The sequence below is a fragment of the Cyprinus carpio genome, chromosome B1 (genome assembly GCF_018340385.1).
Source record: "Cyprinus carpio isolate SPL01 chromosome B1, ASM1834038v1, whole genome shotgun sequence".
Classification (NCBI taxonomy): Eukaryota; Metazoa; Chordata; class Actinopteri; order Cypriniformes; family Cyprinidae; genus Cyprinus; species Cyprinus carpio.
Window position 1 is genome coordinate 38,673,528 of NC_056597.1, and position 19,192 is coordinate 38,692,719.

General features: G+C 37.7%; 1 protein-coding gene across 1 annotated transcript in view; it reads right to left on the reverse strand.

Annotated features, from left to right (window-relative positions):
• Positions 1-19,192, reverse strand: part of itsn1 (intersectin 1 (SH3 domain protein)) — a 39,965-nt gene that overhangs the window by 18,653 nt on the left and 2,120 nt on the right. Inside the window, 16 exon segments of the mRNA XM_042717428.1 lie at positions 1,898-1,984; positions 2,769-2,908; positions 3,994-4,081; positions 4,382-4,522; positions 5,346-5,495; positions 5,580-5,842; positions 6,662-6,771; positions 6,936-7,073; positions 7,378-7,441; positions 7,822-7,928; positions 8,470-8,548; positions 8,643-8,831; positions 9,040-9,200; positions 9,893-9,956; positions 11,860-11,955; positions 13,812-13,875. Coding sequence (XP_042573362.1) covers positions 1,898-1,984; positions 2,769-2,908; positions 3,994-4,081; positions 4,382-4,522; positions 5,346-5,495; positions 5,580-5,842; positions 6,662-6,771; positions 6,936-7,073; positions 7,378-7,441; positions 7,822-7,928; positions 8,470-8,548; positions 8,643-8,831; positions 9,040-9,200; positions 9,893-9,956; positions 11,860-11,955; positions 13,812-13,839 — 1,905 coding nt within the window. The 5' untranslated portion in view covers positions 13,840-13,875.

The following is a 19,192-nucleotide window of genomic DNA, read 5'->3' on the forward strand; positions in this document are numbered from 1 at the left end:
GCGTTTGATCCTTTGCTGGCTGTGCTGATTTAAATCTAGCGGTGCTGTTGTCTCTCTTGTCGCAAGTTCAGTAATGCAGGTAGTGACGATTCTCTCCGGCCAATCAGTGATCAGCAGAGTTTACGTCACGTTTTAGTAATGGTACAGTTTGCTTGGAACCTCAACCGAGGTGGTACTGAAAAAATACCAGGTACCAGGAACTGTACCCATTGGAAAACCTCCAAAAGTGAACCGTACCATGTAGTGGAATAGCGCCAAAAGGGAGTTGGAGGAGGTGCAGTGAGACACACGAGCAGGGGACGTGGTGTAGGGTGAAATCAAAGGTCGGGGGGAGAGGGAGGGATGACCTGGAAGTAGAAGTGTATATGCTTCAAACAGGCCAGCAGTGCTGCAAGACAGTCCAACAGCACCTCGTCCACAGAGCTCCCTGACTGCAAGAGACACAGAGCCACCCATTTGGTGACGGGTCAAAGGTCACACCACCATTACCGTTTTCATCATCATCGTGTTTGCACTCTGTTCTGATGTGTACTCAGCTCTACACAATGCAGAGCCTCTTAAGTATACTTAAGTTTAGAGCGAGAAACAAACGGACCTGACACGACATCCAAACCAAAGCAGAGCAGTGAAGCCTTTGCTCTGTTAATTAGTGCAAGCTACAGGCTTGAAAAAAAAAAAAAACAATCTCCAAAATTATTATTTCAGGAGGATTATTATTCATCAGGGCTCAACAATAAAGATGGACCCATGTCACAGGGTCAGTAGGAGAGACTTAAATTCTGCTGTCATGACAAATAGCACACATCTTGTTTTCCAGTCCCACCAGGATTCCATGTGACAAAAGACTGATTTTGAAATTTCCAGAATTTTGATTATACTTAATATAATTATATATAATTTTGATTATAATGTCCCTTATTAAAGCTTCTAAATTCAGCCAAGAGCAGTGTCATTTTTCTTTTGTTGGTTCATTAACAGTAATGTCACAGACAGCAGCAGGTATACAGTAGTCAACATTTGAAGTGGATCAAAACCTTTCATCAAAGTTGTCCTAAAACAATTAAAACAACACCCATTCTTGTCTTAGGACAACTTTGATGAACTTTTTTGATCCATTTTAAATGTTGACTACTGTATTAGGCTGCTGTAATTTTAAGACCTAATGCACATACCCATGTGATGATACACATCCGATTTTCTACCATTTATGTTCACTTAACTGACATGAATACTTTGCAGATGGGCATTTTGACATCACTTTGTGTGTATTTGACCATTTAAGCATGTGACAGATTTCTGCGTGTGTGCGTACTTTAAGTACGTGTTAGTCATTTAATGCGCTTAACTTTTTTTTTAATATCAAGTACAACCCATGCTATATTTTCTCATTCATACATGTTTCTTTATCATACCAATGTGTCAATAACTGTAAGTAGTACTGTGATTATAAAAAACAGTCTGTCTGGTTCAAAAACAGAAGGAAACAGTTTTCCAATGGAACAGTGGCCCAGCAATCAACACAACACATGTATTTCTAAATACATTTTATGCCGTATTTTAAATCAGTTTAAAACAAACTTTCAAATCAACTGATTATTATATTTATTAATAATTATTTACTAATTATTATTATTAGGTGTTTTGTAGTATTTAAATTTTTGTCATTCTTAATAAAAATGTGTCAATAGCAAGTAAATATCTGAGCACATAAAAAAAATCCTTTTTGTAGAGCCCTGTTGATGCCTTAGTAAAGGGAAGTAGTCAAGACAAGACACAACTGGACGTGTGCTACTCTAAGTCCCATCATACAGGGATACAGAGAGCACAGTGCTGTGAGTAGAGGGTAATAGTTTGGTGGTAGTTTTCTGGGGGTTAACAGCATTATCAGGTTGTCTACCTGTCGCCCCCTCTGCTCTTCAATAAGTAGCTCCGATTGCAGTTTCTCCATCCTAGCAGCGTGGGTCTGATAGAACAGCCCCAAGGACTGCACCACCACGAAGGGTAAAGCGGGGTGAAGCAAGGTCAAGTCAGAACAAAGAGGGCCAGCCAAACCATATGTACATGGTGGAGGGAAGGGTTGAGAGGGAGTCAGCCAGGATGAACGGAGGATGAGGAGGATGAAGGGCAGGGTGACAGGGTGAGCAGCAGGCAGATACAGTGAGAGAGGAACAAGAGATTGTGTGATGCTGTGAAAATGCTTCTACTTTATCACACACTCCATTTCTCTTACTCTGAAGGTACATTAAAACAAAATTAAAAGTGTTCTGTTGGTTTTATTAAATACAATGCACTCTCTCTTACTTCCTCTTTCATTCGCACAAACACACAGGGTCCAAAATGAACATTTTGCCCCATCTGTCAATAGTGAGTGATTTGAGCAAATTTACTAGCCGCATTTTTTTCTTACTGGCCACGAAACAGCTATATATGATAAATAGCTTGCTTTAAGTATTTAGATGATATTTAAAATGTGTTTTTTTTTCAGTAGAAGTTTATTTGAATCACTTGCATCACAATTGCAGAAAATTCATTTCTATGATGCATTGTCTAGCTCTAACAAACTGGTAAGTTATTAAATTTTATTTATCCACCAAAGCCAGTTTTTGCTTATATTTTGCACAAATGTTAATTTTGCACCCTGCACTCACACAATGCAAAACATAAAAGTACAAAAACGCCAAGTATAACTAAAACAAATAACACTACTGAAGACAAAATGATCTGTCTGTTTGTGTAAATGTGTTTTAGGTCTTTCAGGGCTTCAGTACCTTCAGTTGTGTGTTGAAGGAGTCTATCTCCAATAGTTTGGAACGTGTCTCCTTCTCCACAGTGTCCAGCTGTTCTCTCAGCTGCTGTTTGGTGGATTCCTTCATTTCAATGGCCCTCTGAAGACTGGACAGAGAGTCTCCTGCAAAGCAGAAATAATCAGACCACTATTAAAGAGCATTCCTGAGAGATGAACTATTCTGCAGAACAATTCATTTTTCACTCCTCTACACCAATATAAATAAAAAGCAGCTTTTATCATCAATGCTTAGTTTACCAATCCGATTATACAAGTTACTGACTATATCTTTCCTCTGCGACCTAAGGTGTTGTTTTCATGTTCAATCAGCTCAGTTGTCATTTGTAATTGTTCCTGCAGTACCAGAAGTCACCAGTCAGCATCTCCTTTTACAGATTACAGTGATTATAGATCACTGTTTGTTTTAAGTGTTACAAATGCTTTATGTGGCCCCGTTGAGGGAGAGAACTCAGAACACACCTTGATTTAAGTGTGTCCTGAATTTCAACCGGTTTGCAAAACAAAGACGTGTAACGCTGATCTACAATTTTAATCCCAGATATTTTATAGAAACTTTGAAATAAATATGGCAGAACAAAGAACCCCACGTCACCACCAAACAGATTAATTTAATTTTTTCCTGAGTCTGTGAACTCCAACAATAATTAGTTTTTTTTATATATATATATATATATATATATATATATATATATATATATATATATATATATATATATATATATATATATATATATATATATATATATATATATATATATATATATAAACACTGACAAAGACACAAGTACCACAGTAAGTACTAATGGCAGCTGTTTACCTCTTTAATTAGGTAACCACATAAGATGAGTAGATACCAGCTAAACTGTTTAATTTATGCTATTGTCACTTTGGATCATGGATACTTCACAAACACACAAAAGCACTTGTGTTTGTTGCTTTAGACGATGCAAACTAATCCAAAAGCAATTTACTCAGAGAAAGACATAATAAACTGTGACAAGCAGAAAAGATGCAAAATATACTTACGTTAGGCTGAATTTGCTGGTGAACATCAAAGTTCAGAGCCTGGAATACACTTTCATTCCAGCCAAATTCCAACATCAAATGGACTCTGGTTTGCACCAAAATGTCTAGTGTTATAATATCTAACCAGATCTTTAAAGCAGTGTTGAGGAAAATGTTCTTACTGTGCAGACTGTTCTGCTGAACCTGCTTCAGCTGGTCATTCAGACACTGTTTGTCAGGAATCAATCGACTCAACCACTGCTGAGACTCCTGATGGAGACAAAAGAGAGAGAGAAAACACATGAAATATTCTGTTTACTTTCAACAGAGAGCAACATAAAACTGATATCTTAGTGTGTATAACTGTAGATGAACAAGATATGCATAGTCTAATGCACTTGTCTCTTTCCGTGAGGTGTTTAAACTCCTTCTCGTCCACACACTCAAAAACACCCCAAACTTGAGAGTAGAGACTAAATGATACCAATGCTGAAAGGATGCTGATGATCCTTTCGAGTGAGAAGAAAGAAAGAAAGAAATGAGGATGGAGACAAGGGAAGAAGTGCACACCTGCAACTGCTGTTGCAGGCTGGTGATCTCAGCAATGCGGTGCTCTCGTGTCTTATTGGTGCTCTCGATCTCGTGCCTCTGAGCCGAGAGACGGAAACGAATGTCCTGCAGTTTACCCTCCAACTGTGACTTCTTATCATTCTAGAGAAGAGCCAAAAAGAACAACAGATGTCAAACTATTAAACTCAGGATCAGATTAACTTTGGTTTAATATGCATATGGGACCACTCAAACAGATTACAATTCTGTTTGGTGCTGCTGATAGTGTTCTTATTGTGCAGAAGTCAGGTTTGGAATTTTTCTTTTTTTTTATTGTTTTTTTAATGGGTTATTTAAGGGATAGTTTGAAAATACGTGCAGAGGAAAGTACGTTCATGAAAAAACAAATCCACATTGGCAAAGCCACGCAGATCGTTAACGGGTGGTCTATGGTGATACAGCTTGAATGAACGATTACTCATCGCCAAGAAAAATCCTTAGTCGAGGGCAGCCCTACTTTTTTCTTTTTTTGTATTTTATTGCACTATTATCCATTAACATATGTAGATTTCAATTACAATACTTATTTTAAGGCTGTTTTGTCAAAATTAGTTTTTTCCTAATACAGTGAGCCAGAAATCTTCTACTTCAGTAGCACTGCCACACATCAAACTCTATACCCATCCATATTCTGAAGGTTTTTACAGAGGGGTTTGTTCATGTATCATTCACCTGATTTTATTCCTAAAAACATGGTTGTATTTTCTGATATATTTATTGGTGATAAAAAGAAATATCCAAAATATCCTGTTAAAACCTGTAATGTATGCAAATTAGTGCATATTTAATAAGACAAACATGTAATACAAAGAAATGTGTGCATTTTTTTAATCCACGGCGGAAGTATTGTCATATCTACCATTTTTACCCTATTCACCTGGACTGTCTTGACTTATAACATTAAAGTGTATGGAAATGCATGTACCAGAGCCTCCAGTTCAAACTCGAGTGTTTTCTTGCGTGCTTTGAGCAGGACGATGTTCTCCTGCTCTCGGTTTCTCTGGGTGAGCAGCTCCTGTCTGCGTGTTCTCTCCCACTCTAACTGCCGCTGACGCTCCAGCTCCCGCTTAGCAGCCCACACACAACACACACTCGAGAGGTTACAGATGATTCTGATAGTGTTTAACATGCAGGGAACTCAGAGCATTTTTGAACTCACCTCTCTTCTCTCGATCTCCTTGCGTCTCTCCTCCTCCCTCTGTCGCTCCAGCTCTCTCTGTCTCTCCAGTTGTCTGTCCAGCTCCTGCTGTCTGCGTCTCTCCTGCTCCAGTCGTTCTCTCTCCCTCCTCTCTTGCTCCTCTTTCTCCAGCGCCGCCAGTCTCTCCTGCTCTTTCCTCTGCTGCTCCAGCAGCGCCTGCCGTCGCTTCTCCAGCTCCAGGTTTCCACGCTCAAAGTTCTCTCGTTTCTTATCCTCGAATGTAACTGAGGGGAAATACGGAAACAATTTTAAGACAGATTTTTACATTTAAAACAAAGTAGCAACCTTTGGCACTCTTTCATACCTAGCATGTGTTTATGGTGATACACTTGACCACATTGAAAGCCACATGTAAAAACACACAAACAGTGATTGTATTGAGATCCTTGAAACCAGTTTCAGAAGTTGTCAGAACAGGTTCTGACCACATTCAATGAAAACGTTAATGCATTTTGTTAACTATGCAAATAATAGGTAAAAGGTTGCTCTACACAGAAAACATTAACTGTCATTTGGACAGGCTGGGCTGTAAATTTTCTATCATGCCCTACTTTTATGTCATCTTGTGATCTTGTTTCCCCAAACCTTCACTCATATCTTTCTCAGGATGCTTTATTTTGAGAGGGGAGCATTAAAACTTCTTTTACCAATTTTATACAATTATATATTGTATTTTCTGAAGGTAAAAGTAACCAGAAACCTAGTATTCTATAAGCCAAAATTAGGGAAAGCACTTTGAATTAGCCATTAATGTTTTTAAAAATCAGTAAATGGCAGAACATATACAATTAATGTTGCCTAATATGTAAGTGGTGGTTTCCATTTTATATGGGTAAGTGGTATCAGATCTCATAACCAATTGCACTGCAAGCAAACATTCAAGTTAAAGAGCTGAATCCAGTTAAAGACTGTCCAGATACAAAATGCATTAATGCCAGGTGCAAAGGGGGCCTTTTTCTTGCCTATAAACCACAAATATTTTATCAGTGAGTAAGCTGAGTTTTCTTTATGAAACTAATTAGTATTTACTCTTGTATTCTGACCTGGAAGTTTTTTCTCGATCTCTTTTTCCTCCTCCTCGGGCTCATCCTGAGTCCGTGGATCTATCGAGTGCATACTGGTCACAGACACTCCACTACCAGAACGCACTCTCCTAAACAAACAGGAAAGAATTAAATCCTAGAGTTGTAACCATTTGCATCGTTAGAGTAAAAGTTCTCTTAAGTCTAACTTTTAACTAACTTGGCAGACTACTCTAAGGCATGAAAGCTGATAATTGACAAAATACAGTTGCGGGCCATCAGTGGGGTCACTCACCTGAATGTCGGAGGTATGAGGTCAGGGGGCAGCAATGGGGGAAGAGGCAGACCGGACATTGCCATGTCAATTAAGTGCATGGCCAGAATAAACTCTTCTGCAGTCAACTTTCCGTCCTGGTCTATATCGGACAGGTTCCTATATAGAGAAACAGTGGATGTTATATGGAGTCAAAACAGCTATTTATCTTGCCTTTCCACATGACACCAGATCACCCAAGATCCGATGTTAACATCAAGGGTAAACAGGACCATAGCCAATACAAAAACCCCAAGAACAGCATGTTAAAACAAATCAAAACACCAGTCGGATGTACTTATAACAATAACCATATACCAACCCTCATGTTTACGCTGATACAAATCTCTGAACTCTGAGATTTGTTTGAGTTTTAAATGCAAGACAGAGACACAGTAAGAAAAATAATGTGTTGGACTCGCACCAGATGGTGGCCAGCTGGGCCTGCGGTAGACTGGACTGCATTAGAATGGTTCTGGCTTGTGGACCTGAAGCAGAAAAGAAAGAGAAAGAGAGAGAGGGGAAAGAGAAGTGAAAGAAAGAGTTGACTATGTCGAGTCAGCAACCTCTGCTTCCTCTAAGCTGTACTGAGTAACCACTGTTACTTATCACATCAGCTTTGAGCAGCGCAAATGCACCGAATTAAAAACTAGATTATTACAAAGAAAATATGAATGGTAGCATATGCATATGAAAATAGTATTAAATCAAATTTGAAAATGCAAAACTAATAATAACCTTGTTAAAATCTACAGCTATGCAGCAATTCAATTTGATATTTAAATTAGCTGAACAACAAAACAAAATACCAAGTGTTTAACCGCCTGATGATCATTGTGTGTCATGCTTTGTGTGACAGACACCATACCTGTGAGATAACCACACATCATTTTGTCATGGCTGTTGAAGAGTTGTCGGTATTTGAGCCGAGAGGACTGAGGCACGGCCCAGTCAGCGGGTGGAGCAGCCGGAGCACTAAAGAGACAATGTGTGTGTTAAAGTGGCTACATTATGCTCATTTACATGTTCATTATTGTATTTTTGGGTAGGGTTCAGTATCGTTTGAATTTTATCGATTCTGATTCCAATAAGATGTTAAACATTTAGATGTCAGACAAAAATACCACAGCAAAAACAGCTATACAAATATACAATTCAAATATTAAAGTGGTAAGGACAAGTAAACAGTCAGTAATAAAATAGAACTAAACTCAATTAGCAATAGCATAAATAAATACAACTGAACTAAATTTCAGGTACAGAAACTGCATTTAAAAGTCAAATTTTTTTCTCAAATGGTATATTGGTTCAGCACCTCTCTTCAATTAAAACACTCTGTTTTAGTTCCTTTTTGACGTCGCAAAATGATGGAAATAATGGCAGGACTACAAACGAGACATTTCAGGCTTAAATTAAAACACTCTGTTTTAGTTCCTTTTTGACGTCGCAAAATGATGGAAATAATGGCAGGACTACAAACGAGACATTTCAGGCTTAAATGTGTGTGTGTGTGTACCTGGGTGCCTCAACTGACTGGACTTTCTGTAGCTTGATACTGGAACGATTGAACGAAGGGGTTTTGTTGAGTGCAGCAGCTGAGAGACGGAGACAAACACCCATAAATTATCCTGCCAAAGTAAACAAACTGTATAAGCTGGTCTAGGACGTGTGAGTGTTTGTTTACAGTACCTGGATGCGAGAATCCACTCATGGGTTGTATCATAGGGGGTGCTCCGTTAGCAAGGGATGGTACGGCTGGGGTCACTGATGCTACCAGAGGTGGAGACACACCTACTCCTGGCACTCCTGGAGGCAGAGGGGGCAGGGGCATGGGCGGCACTGCTGGCAGGCCTGGCATTGCCCCCATACTGGGCATCCCTGATGAAGGAAATAAATGAAATAATTCATTTAATTACTTAATAATAATTAATGCAATTTTTTTTATATAAATAAATGGTTGGAAGATATGCTTGATGCATTATTATTATTATTATTATTATTCGAGTCAAAAAGGTTGAGAAGCACTAGTCTAGATGGTCTTGGACTGATGTGTTACATGCCATTCAAGCCCTCAGCCATTTCTTACCAAAAGGCGGCTGTGGGGGAATGGAGAGGGGTGGCTGCTTCATGGAGGGGGGCAGTGAAGGAGGGAGGGGGTGACCCTGCAGCTTCAATTTAATCAGCTTCATTGCGATGGAAAATTCATGCATGTCCATCTTCCCATCGTTGTTCATGTCGGCCAGGGCCCTGCAAAACATGAACAGAGTATCTTGTTCAGTGACAGACAACACTCTTCATCATCAGTATCATTCAGGATTTGCAACCTGCTATACAATCGGTTTTCATAGACACATTAGCCTGGACAATTTAAAACATATGTGACATCACATATAATTGCGTTCTTATTTTTGTTATCAGTAATGTACATTAAGGTGTTTTGTATTGTATGTAAATGTTTACTGAATTATTTTAGTGTCATGTGTCTTACCCTAACAGGGTTTTTTTTTTGTGTGTGTGTGTGTGTGTGTGTGTGTGTATGACCCTGTGGTCCATCTACCAATAATGGCCATGCCTTATGGACAGAACACTTCTGATTCATAATGTGGTTTTCTATTGTACCTGTATTGTTATGGTGGTTATCAGTACAAGTTACAAGGTAAAAAGCAGATTCTGGGAGTAAACTGGTATATTAACATTATATTAGTTAAGGAAATATATGGTTATAAGTCGTAAAATATACAGCCATCTGGCAATACTGGAAACACCATCATAAGCATTTCGTGCAATACATTTCTGGCAACAACAGCTGCAAGTGTTTTACTATAAATGCAATGGAATATTTTTTACAATGTACAGTAATTATTGAACAAAAGCACATATTGGATTATGAAAGTAGTGCGCTTGATTATAAATGAATATGTGTTATAGGAATTGTGTACCATATCTGGGCAAGGATGGGGGCAGGTAAACCTGACTGCAGAAAGAAATTCCTTGCCTGGTCACCTAAGGAGAAAGAGAAAGGGAAAACAATTAATATGAATATCGAATAAATATATATAAATAAACATACTGTATGATATAAACGAACAAAACAGAATGGTTTTGTTCCCACAACTTAAAATGAATGTGGTCTTCAAAGAATTTTATGAAATTAAAATTATGTAATTGTTTTAGTATGATAATAAAACATTGATAACATAATTAAGAGTTACGTAACCCCATTTAAACCATCTTGTCAATAAACATGCAGTGGGTTTATTGACCGCACTTGAGTGACATTGGCCTCTGGGGCGAGTGATCTGCCGGCTACAGCTTGAGCAAGAAAGGAAAGCTGAGTCAGTGTGCTCATATGTTATCTAACCTATCAAACCAATTTCCTGCTCTTATGACAGCCTATAGGCCTACTGCTAAATATATATTAGACCTAGCGTGTAAGGCCAACTACAGTTTTCTTTCTTTTTTTCTTTTTTTTTTACCATTGCCTAAAATGGTTTATTATACGACAATATCATACCAGTGTCAACTAATAATGCCACAGCAGGCCAGATAATCTAAACCATCCCTTTTACAACCTACCAACCAATGCACAAAGCAATGGGAGATGTGAGTTTGTGCCTCTGCCATGTTAAAAGCAAAATGATGTAGCACACTTAATGACTTTTTCATCTTCATTTCCTCTCGATAAAAGTTGTCTTCCTCTGCGCACACACACAGAACGCCTTCATACACTCAGTGCCAAAAACAGACTCCTTCCCCAAGCCTGCCTGACTGTGGGCCACTCACTGCTTCAGCCGTCCTTCAGTCAACACAAAGAGGCTCTTTCAGATCCACTGGTCAACAGGAAACCCACAAGTACCATCTCTTCAGTAGATGTGCAAAGTCCAGCTGGGACAAGCTGGTTTTACTGTTTGCATCTTGTGATTTTGATTAGCTCTTTGGAGGTTAATTTCACATCTATCTATGATTGCAGAATGAGACCATAAAATGTTTTTTGTGTACTTTGAACATTTCATTTTTTTCAGTGTATTATATTTTATTTTATATTATCTTCTTTTTAGTGTGGAAATGTGTCTAAGGGGAGTGTAGGGGGAGAGATGTGTTTTTATAACAGGAACAAACATGTCAAAGCTTCAACTAGAGATTAGAAACAAACAGCATCAGCAAAAGACAGAGAAACGACCTTTTCTAGACAAGTCACATGCCACACACTGATCGGTTTCCTTCACTGTATTTTTTCCAGCGATTCTGTTAACATCAAACACTGTCAACTCATAACTGAAACGTTCACTACATGTTTCCAGCGAATCAGAATTTGAACTCTAAAACATCTGCATTGCGCAAACCTTTACACAAGCTTTAGATGGTTGCTCTTCTGACTAATGTAAACGTGGGACGGTTATACCGTGGTTCAGAGTTAATCTGTCTCGGTGGAGGAGGTACTGAGACTTACATTAACACTTCTCAGACTGTTTCTTATAGACAGATGCAAATCTGATCGAAGATAACGCAAGCAGTCATCCACTCATTTACAGGCAGAAAACAGGAACTGGTATGGTTTAAATAAACCGTCATGAAGAATATCCATGGCATTTTTATTAGCATGGGGGATGCGTTTAAAAAACAGAATGGTGGGAAAGAGACGGTTGCTTTTGTTTTTCAGTTTTCACTTTATTTGCTCCGTCTCTCTGCGTCTGTGTATCCAACAGAGAAATAATAGGCATAAAAATGTCTGACTCCCAGAGATGTATGACTGACAGCACTGCGGGTGGTCATTTTCAGTTGCACAGAACTCAAGGGATTTGTTCTTGCATTTCAGACAACATCAAACTCCAAAGGGTTTTAGCAAACATCAGCACTAATGAGCGTTCTGTACTTTTCTCACAGCAAGAAAACCAGAGGTGATTACCTGTGATGAAGCCAGCAGGTGTGGGGGCCAAACTGTGGAACTGCTGGTCATGCTTGGCTCTCTCGTCCACAGATATTACCCATGTATCTGACCCTCCTACATGCTGGTCATGCTTGATACATACAGACAGACAGACAGACAGAGAGAGACAGAGAGAGAGAGTGAGAGAGAGAGAGAGAGTGAGAGAGCAAGAGAGAGAGCGAGAGCAAGAGCGAGAGAGAGAGAGAGAGACAATCAGAGCATAACGCTTTAACGTGTTTAACCTTCTATTTAACGTTTTTAACCTTCTAACATTTTCATCAAAAATTAATAACCTAATTAATCAGAAAGATAAAAAAATTGGTCACAAATAATCATTTTTATTTTAAAACTTAATCCATTATTTACAAAAACATTTTATTTCACCTCCTGCCCAATGTGCAATGTGAAGACTTAGAAAACAAATATATATGCGCAATTTTAAATAATTTGGTATGTGCAATGTGAAGACTTAGAAAACAAATATATATGCGCAATTCAATACATACACATCAAATATAAATATTGCAATTTATCTGATCAAAAAACATGTAATATTGTGATATATTATTACAATTTAAAATAATTGTTTTTAAATGTATTATACTTTAAATTATCATTTATTTCTGTGATGCAAAGCTGAATTTTTAGGATCATTATCACATGATCCTTTAGAAATCATTCTAATATGATGATTCATTATCAAAGTTGGAAACAGTTCTGCTGCTTAATATTTTTCAGAACATGTGATAATTTTTTAGGATATTTTGATGAATAAAAACTAAAAAAAAAAAAAAAAAAAGTAAAAAAAAAAAAGACGCTATGTTTTTAAAATATAAATATTTTGTAATAACAATATACACAATGTATAATACAATTTGGGGTCAGTAATTTTTTTTTCTTTCTTTTTTTTTTAAATAAAATCAATAAATTCACAAGGATGTGCTAAATTGATAAAAAGTGATAGTTAAAGAAAATATATTATTCCTATATTATTAGAATGTTTTTTTTTTTTTTTTTTTTTTTTGAATAAATTTTTTTTTTTTTTTTTTTTTATTCATCAAAGATATTAGACACAGCAGAACTGTTTCCAACACTCATAATAAATCAGAATATTAGAATGATTTCTAAATGATCAATTACATGTGACACTGAAGGCTGGAGTAATGATGCTGAAAAATTCATTATTTTTTTAAAGTATATTCAAATAGAAAAACTATTATTTTAAGTCGTAATAATATTTCATATATTACTGTTTTTTTTCTGTATTTTTGATCAAATAAATGCAGGCTTGATGAGCAGAAGATACTTCTTTCAAAAACATTAAAAATAGTAATGTTTCCAAACTTTTGGTCTGTACTGTATATATATCCAAATTCAATACATACACATCAAATATAAATATTGCATTCTAAAATAAATAAAAAATAAATTCGATTGCTTAACATTTTAAAAAGTTAAAATGACTGAATTAAATATTAAATTCAAAGAAATCACAGACTAAATGTTAACTTGTATGAGGAACATGTATTTATTCATGTGAACAACAACAATAGGTTATTCATCTTATTATGGATAATTATCAATCAGTTGTTGAAGTTTTAGATAATATCAAAATAAAAATATATTCTTATATTCCAAAATGCAAAGCAACTTTTAAATCCGACTGTATATAAATATGCCACATTAAACTGTAAGGCAAAACAGAAAATGAAACACACCTAAGCTTGCAAACGGCTGAACAAAAGTGACAGCAGTTCTTTGAGGGCATTTCTCTTGTATTCATTGATCCTTTTAGACATTCTCTGACTCGCTTGAATTCATTCTCTCTGCCTCTCTCTCTCTCCAACACACAGAGTACACCATACACATCCACTCAGCCTCCATCACACAAACACACACGCGTCAGTCAGTCAGTGAAAGCATCAACTCACCTCCGAAGGGCGTGGGAAACTGAGCCATGGTTCAGTTCGTCAGCTGCCGTCCAGCCACAAACTCCTGCAAAACATCACAAAGAAACCTTGAGCTTTCATTCTTACACTCATTCACTCACCTAACCTCTAAAAAACAACATAAATGACTTGCTCATCATCCTGAAACACAAGATCACTCTCGTCAGGGACAAAGAGGAAGAGACATTTGAGTGAATCGCTTCTGACCTTCAGAAAACTTCCTGTGAGAGGAAGGACGAAACAGTCCCTGCAAATAAACTCCTACTTTCTCTCTCTCACACACACACACACAACCGACTTGAGTAAGACATAGGTAAGGATTCTGACTAATTATTCACCTACTGAGAACTCATCTTGATTTTTTTCTTGCGTTTAGCTTTAATATTCACAATACATACATCCCTAACCTGAGTTTGTTGTAGTTCTCATTTACAGTAAGCCTGAAAGTAACCTCAGTAACACACAAAACACTGACAAAGTAACTATCTGAAGGCCTCAGTCTGGGACTAGTTATCTCCCAGCTGTGTAAACGCACTGTGAGAATTCTCTCACACACACAGACATAAACTCCAGCAGAGACACCCAGGGGCACCTTGGACATGTATTTTAACCAGTGCCAGAATTTTCTCTCTCTCTCTCTCTCTCTGTCTTTCCCCCACTCTTCCTCCACCCTTTTCTTCCTTTCCATTCCTGCATAATGGAATTCATTGCTCTGTCTCAGCATGGTCCAATCACAACACAAACTGAAAGGTTTTTACAAATAAAACACAAATAAACTTGCTAATCCAGGCACTGGGAAAATATGTTGTAGTTATACTTTATGTAGTACAATAAATACTTTTGTTCAGGGTACAATACTAAGCGATCAGGGCATTTATATTCAAAATCAAAATGGGCAATTCATATATTTTTACATGGAATACTGCAGTGTTTTTTATTTTATTTTTTTTATAAATGATTTATCTGTGCAATCATTATTATTTAAAATATGCACTTGTAATCTTTACATCAGAAGAACTTCCCCTTTTCTTCTGTGACTCTGATGACGTGTGTACCATGAGATCAAGATATATGTCACAATCGGGAAGGAAAAGACAATTACATATTTCATTTAGCAAGGCAAGAACCAGAAATAATTCAAGAGAAGAAATGAAAATGTGATATTAAAGGTGTGAGATAATAATGGTAGAACAGCAATTTAATTAATGGAAAAATAATAGTTTAATTTACAACATACTGGAAACAAAAGATGATGAAAACAGATATGATTTTAATGTCTGTTCTTCTGAAGGGCTGGCAGAGAGCAGTGCAGAAACTGAAGGTGTGAGGAAATCATGTTTCATACTCATATTGCATCACTCTGACCACCCGATCACAATGCCCCGCCTGCAAACTCAGAATAATGCTTCATTTTGCACTTCTGACATTAAAATGTGAAGCAGTTTCATGATGAACAGAACTTTTATAGTTTGCACTAAACCACACTACTATAAAGTATTCATTGGCATGATCTTAAGCACCATAAGCTATGCCATTTGTGCAACTTTCCTTGTTTTACTATGAACATATTATTTGCGGAAATCCATTATGTCTGAATAGCACTGGCTCCAGGGTGTGTTTGTACTGTCTGAGGTATTTCTCAAGATGGAGGACTAAGTCCTTCACAGAGAGCTTGACTCAATACTGAAAACATCCAGTTCCCCTGATTAAACAGGACACTGGTGACTCACACGCTCTCTCTCACTGGCAGAGCGCAGTGTCAAACACTGCAATGCTAGTGACACTGTCACACAGTAGAACTGGCCCTTGTCACAGCCCTGCTAATGACCGTATGTGTGTGTGTGTGTGTGTGTGTGTGTGTGTGTGTGTCTTTGAGCATCTGACCTACTTTTTCCTGTCACCCTTTTTCTGATTCTAATGGAGCTTTTCCTCGGGACAATGCTCTCAAACACAGCCGTTCTGAATGAAAGACCAGGAAAGGGAAATGTTCTGCAGAACACACTAGAAACACAAACAAACAAACGCTTTCAGAAGATCTGCACGTCTTAGACAACCTGAGCTTTACTCTTATTCATGACCAACCTGCCTCACTGATCCAGATCCAAATCCGGCCCACTGAATCAAGACAAACAGAGGTGATGTCATACAACAGGAATGCTGTCACTAGGTGAGACCAATCTGGGTGAGGAATTTTTTTCCATATTCATTGATTAATTACACTTCTGCTATCTTTCGGTATTAGTGTTAACCAAAAAAAAAAAAAATTAAAAAAATGAGCATAAAATAAAATCTCTGATATATATATATATATTATAATTACACGTTTTGTCTGAGTCTGCATTTCTTTCGGAAATATGAAAGCACTGTGGACACACTAAAAATGATGCTAGAGCAGAAATGTCAAATTTGAGGCAGGTCATTGCTGAGGAACTTCTATTTATTCTAATTTATTCTGGAATCACAACTGGTTTAACTTATCACCTGAGAACTCAATACCTTGAATAGCACAGAGTTCTATTACCTAATTAGCCAAATTGAAACCGTTTTCGGCTAAAAGAAAATGAAAATTGCGGTGCTTTGTTAAAGAATTCATTTCGGTGCATCACTATTCTGAAGACAATGTGAGAGGTGCTTGAACGTACTCTCTATACACTGCAGTGCTAGTGTAAACGTCATAAAAATATAAGGCAAAACATAAATGCGGGAAAAAACAAATGACTTGTATTTCCAATTTTGACAAGCAGCAGCAGAATCAGCTCACACATCCCTAATCTAGGAACTCATTTTAAATATTATTAATAAATAATGTCAAATATTACTAAAACAAACATGTTTTTGAATGATATCAATACTTATGATAAATATCTGGAGTGTGTTGATCAATTTTTCATTCCTTTATGAATTCATCAATTGATATCAGAATTAGAAACAAGATTAGTCTCCCTCGCTCGCTGAATCCCATGAAGACACTATGAAAAAAAAAAAAAAAAAAAAATGTACAAATACAGACACACTCAAACACATCCAGCTGTGGATTCATTAGTCAGGTGACACGAGAGCCCAGGGCCAAACTAGAGAGTGTGAGTTTTAACAGTGTTAACATCACACTTACACTCCTGTCTGCATTCCTTTCAAAAAAGAGCTTGGGGTTCTACGTGTTCAACTCAGCCAAACACACCCACACACGTTTGCATTCCTCACAAAAACAGTCTTTCCCGGACCACGTTGGGCTTCGACTGCAGAACATAAGCAGAGAGTAAACAGCGTATTTGAACTTCTACCCACAGGTCACTTTCACTGCACAAGCAGTCATTTGAGCCTTAACGGTCGCAGAATGAATACAATTTCAACCCCCTTAACATCAATACCTGATACGGTACTAGAAATAACAGCAATTTAAGAAGAGCATACACACAAACCACTGCAAAGCTGCTGGCTTCCTTCAAGGACAAGACAGAAAGATATGTGGGAGTCAAACTCGCCACATTCATACAGCGTTCAAATGATATTCAGAGATGCTTATGGTTCCACTGACACCCCCAACTGTTCCATTCACCACTCAACACAACAGACATTCTGCACCCCACCCATATGTAATGCAGTCCAGACACACGCAGAGCAATGAATCTAGCTTTAAATGAAACGCAACCCTGTGCTTTCATCATCACTGATAGCAAATCATCCTCACCGATCTTTCAAAACGCGCCGAAGCTGTTTCGCATTGCTAGGGTAGTAAAAGATTCAGTATCACAACCTGCTCGTCTAAACAGAAACAAAAACTCAGTCCAAAATCTGATTTCGGCTCATTTGTTCAGTTCCATCTTGAAGCATTTAAGCTTCACCATGAACATGGAAGCAGAGATGCTTTCTCTGCAGCTGCGGTAGCTGTAACAGCGAGAGCAGACAGTATATCTTCAATGGATTTTACCAGTTTTGTCTGAGCAGAATCTGAGCCTGGAACAGAATTAATCACCCATTAGACTAAATACAACAGCTTCCGGAAGAGGGCATGTATCGTTGTACTTCCGTCCAATATTATGAGATGGTTACAGGCACCGGTCTGTGCAAAAATGCCACACACACACAGACACCACATAGCCAGATTAAAGATTCATAGCTAATCAATATACTGTAAATTAAGATGCTAAATAATACTTAGCTTTAATAACCAATCAGCAAAAACATTGATAGAAAGCGGTGTTCACAACAATAACAAATTATGAATTAAAATGAAGATAAACATGTGGGTATAAGTCAATTATTATAAGCATCAAACAACCGAACACGAAGGAAGCAAGCGTGATCGCTGTAGTCCGAACCTTGATGCGCACAAAACAGGATCAGAAGTCTTGATCCGCTTCCAAATGAATTCTGGAGTGGTTTGATTGAAATATGGATGCAACATGGACCAGAGACATCTAAACAAACCAAAAACAGGACGTGATGTCACAAGATGTGACCCTCAAGGACAAAATGCTCAAGCATCTCTGGTTCTTCCAGAATGTTGCCCATTTACAGATACAGGCACTGGAACCGCTGCCTCTGCGCTGCAGATCTCTGTGAGCAATAGAGCAATTCCTGCCACTGTTCTGACGGATTTACACATTTAATAAGCTCTTTGTGAGTTATGAGCTAGTAAAAATACCACCATATGTACGTACACACATACATTGAGCACATTTCAGCCCAGCACATGGCATTGTTTTGGATGTTTGGAAAGTTAGATCCAAAGTTTGATCGTTGCGTTACTTTCGTGAATGTGTGTCGAATTCTAACACGGAAGAGAAGAAATTTTTTTGAATAAAGTCATTATTTTTGTTTTCTTTGAGCACAGAAAGAGTTCTCATAGCTTCATAAAACTACAGCTGAACCACTGATGCCACATGGACTATTTTAACAATGTCCTTACTATGTTTCTGGGCCACTGAACGTGGTAGTTGCATTGCTGTCAATCAAAAATGTGATCCAATCTTAATTTGTGTTCAGAAGATGAATGAAGGTCTTATGGGTTTGAGACGACATGAGGGTGAGCAATTAATGACAAAATTTTCATTTTTGGGTGAACTATCCCTTTAACCATCGGACAGTAATCATATAGGCCTATAGCTGAGATTCCAGTTTTCTGTAATACACATTTTTTCATCTTTAATTGTGCATTTCAAAAATCATCGTCCCTGCTCTACGTGGATGTAGGCCTATACACAAGCTATAAACTCAAAGTGTAAATCCAGTAAATACACATAAATACCACCATTCACAATTTGTTTACGCAAAAGCAGGCAGGAATGACTGAAATTATTCAGGCCTACTGGAGCAGACCACTGGGGCGAGAGATTGAGGGTCCCTCGCTCTTCCTGTTAACC